At 39.3% G+C, this 2,254-nt stretch overlaps 1 protein-coding gene across 1 annotated transcript; it reads left to right on the top strand.

Annotated features, from left to right (window-relative positions):
- The first annotated feature begins 564 nt into the window (after positions 1-564).
- On the top strand, positions 565-1,582 carry LOC132885926 (apolipoprotein A-I-like). The gene is made up of 3 exons (XM_060920458.1): positions 565-604; positions 720-870; positions 1,006-1,582. The coding sequence occupies exons 1-3, from the start codon at positions 565-567 to the stop codon at positions 1,580-1,582; spliced, it is 768 nt and encodes a 255-aa protein (XP_060776441.1).
- The last annotated feature ends 672 nt before the right edge of the window (positions 1,583-2,254 follow it).

Genomic DNA, 2,254 nt, shown 5'->3' with positions numbered 1-2,254 from the left:
CCTTTGCAGAAATAGTTTAACAGAATAATCAATGTTACCATGAGCTTGAAGAAGTGTCATTGTGACTAGTCTTAAGTTGCTTAAAATAAAATAAAGTTCAATGTGGTTGCTAAAGGTAATTACTAAAGGTAATCAGCTTATTTAAAATAATTAATTTGTTTTGTTACAGTAAATTCAAGGAAGTTGAAGCTTAATGATCAAACTCCTCCCCATGTCTACATCTTATCTATGCTTTTATTACACCAATGCTTTATTGGAGCCTCACCTGAACCTCAGGCTGATGGTCCATTTAGGAGGTTATGATGTGGAGTAGTGTTGACAGCAATGCAATACCTCCTGGACTTTGGGTTTTTAATACAACTCATACCTCACTACAATATATATACTGACTACTAAGTCAGAGCTGTGCAGACACACGCACAGCTGATATCTGAAAGAACACAGAGACAAAGGTAAGAAAAAGCTTGCATTGTTGGTGTCTGCATATTTATGCAATTTATCACATTATAAATAAATACATATCATAATTATTTTTTTTTTTTTTACAGACTCAAACCAAGAATCATGAAGGTGTTTGTGGTACTGGTTCTGGCTGTGTTCACAGGTATCATCATAAATCTGAAAAATATTTATGTCCACATTGGTAATACATAACCCTGCACATACAAGAATATACAATGATCTTTAAACCAACTGAAGTTGTTTGGGTCTTTGACCAGGTTGCCAAGCCAACTTGTTCTATGCTGATGAGCCCAAAACACAGCTGGAGCAACTAACTGATGCTTTCTGGGACTATGTTGCCAAGGCAACACACACTGCTGAGGACACACTGAAAACCATTAGAGAGTCTCAACTGGGGCAGGACGTCAAGTAAGTTAACAGAGCTGTGTTTACTGCCTTGATTGTGTCCTGAGCTGAGTCAAGTAAGTTAACAGAGCTGTGTTTACTGCCTTGATTGATCCTCTTTTCTTATTGATGTACATTTCTCCTTATTTTACTCCATAGTGCTAGAATTACAGAAGGTACTAATGTGGCCAGTCAGTATGCTGTTAGTGTCCAGAAACAAGTTAGCCCTGTGGCCCAGGACATCTTGAACAAAATCACCAAGGAGGCTGAAGTTCTGAAAGAGCGTCTTGAGCAGGATCTGACCACTGTGAGAGACAAACTGGATCCCTATGCTGAGGATCTGAAGACCCAAATTCAGCAAAGAGTGGAGGAGCTGAGAGTAGCTGTGGCTCCCTACGCTGAGTCCTTTGACTCTGAAGCTCTGAAAACTACCGTACTGCAGAAGACTGAGGAGCTCAGGGGAAGTCTGGAGGAGAAAGTGAAGGAGCTGCAGTCCCAGCTGGAGCCCTATACTGAGGAACTCAGACAGAAAGTAGATCATCACCTGCAGGAATTCCAGAAGACCGTGGCCCCTCTGACTGAGGATCTTCAGGCCAAGCTTGCTGATAGAGCTGCTTTGGTTCAGCAGAGTCTCTCTCCCTATGCTGAGGACCTGAGAAAGAAACTGGACCCCTATGCCCAAAACCTGAAGGAACAGCTCACCTCTCTTTATGAGTCCTTCACCAAGACCTACTAAACACTCCAAATACTTCACTCACTGGATTGTTTTTACACAAATGAAAACTGATTAAAAAAAAAACCCTACCATCCTGTGTTATGGCATCTATCCAACTATTTCTCAAAAAACAAAATAAAGCATACAAAAAAACAACAACAACAACAACAACAACAACAAAAAAAAACAAAACAAAAAAAACCCCAAAACCCAGGCTGTGTTAACTTGCTGAAGAACCAGTTAATTTCTCCTGTGACATGAACATGGGAACATTCATGTTGTGCCTTCCAATAAATCACTTCTTTTAGTCGCCTCAGGGGTTTCAGTAGATTCCAAAGGTTTATTCCATCGAATGTTTTAAAGTAAATGTGGTAAAAATAAAGACATTTCACAACAAACAAAACATATGTATGTTTAAATTGGTATATAAATCAATGGTGAAAACAAATAAATCAGTCAATCCAATCAATCAATTGAAAAACTATATGCCTGCTGGCATCTCCAAACATTTCAGAATAAGGCCTGTTCTGAATCAGTTTCCAGTCTTCCCCAAACCTTTCTAATTAGCACAGGTGAATCACTTAATCCTTTGTGTGCCACTACAAGGGCACAAGGTCATCTTGCTGCCAGCAGGTGTCACTAAAGAAAGTTAAAATCATAAATGGCTCCAACAATTAATATCAAATTGTATCT

The sequence above is a fragment of the Neoarius graeffei genome, chromosome 5 (genome assembly GCF_027579695.1).
Source record: "Neoarius graeffei isolate fNeoGra1 chromosome 5, fNeoGra1.pri, whole genome shotgun sequence".
Classification (NCBI taxonomy): Eukaryota; Metazoa; Chordata; class Actinopteri; order Siluriformes; family Ariidae; genus Neoarius; species Neoarius graeffei.
This window is presented reverse-complemented; position numbering and strand designations above follow the sequence as displayed.

Coding starts and splice junctions, on each gene's coding strand:
- LOC132885926 (XM_060920458.1), top strand. CDS start 565: ATGAAGGTGTTTGTGGTACTGGTTCTGGCTGTGTTCACAG. Junction 605..719: donor GGTTCTGGCTGTGTTCACAG/GTATCATCATAA, acceptor GTCTTTGACCAG/GTTGCCAAGCCAACTTGTTC. Junction 871..1,005: donor CAACTGGGGCAGGACGTCAA/GTAAGTTAACAG, acceptor TTTACTCCATAG/TGCTAGAATTACAGAAGGTA.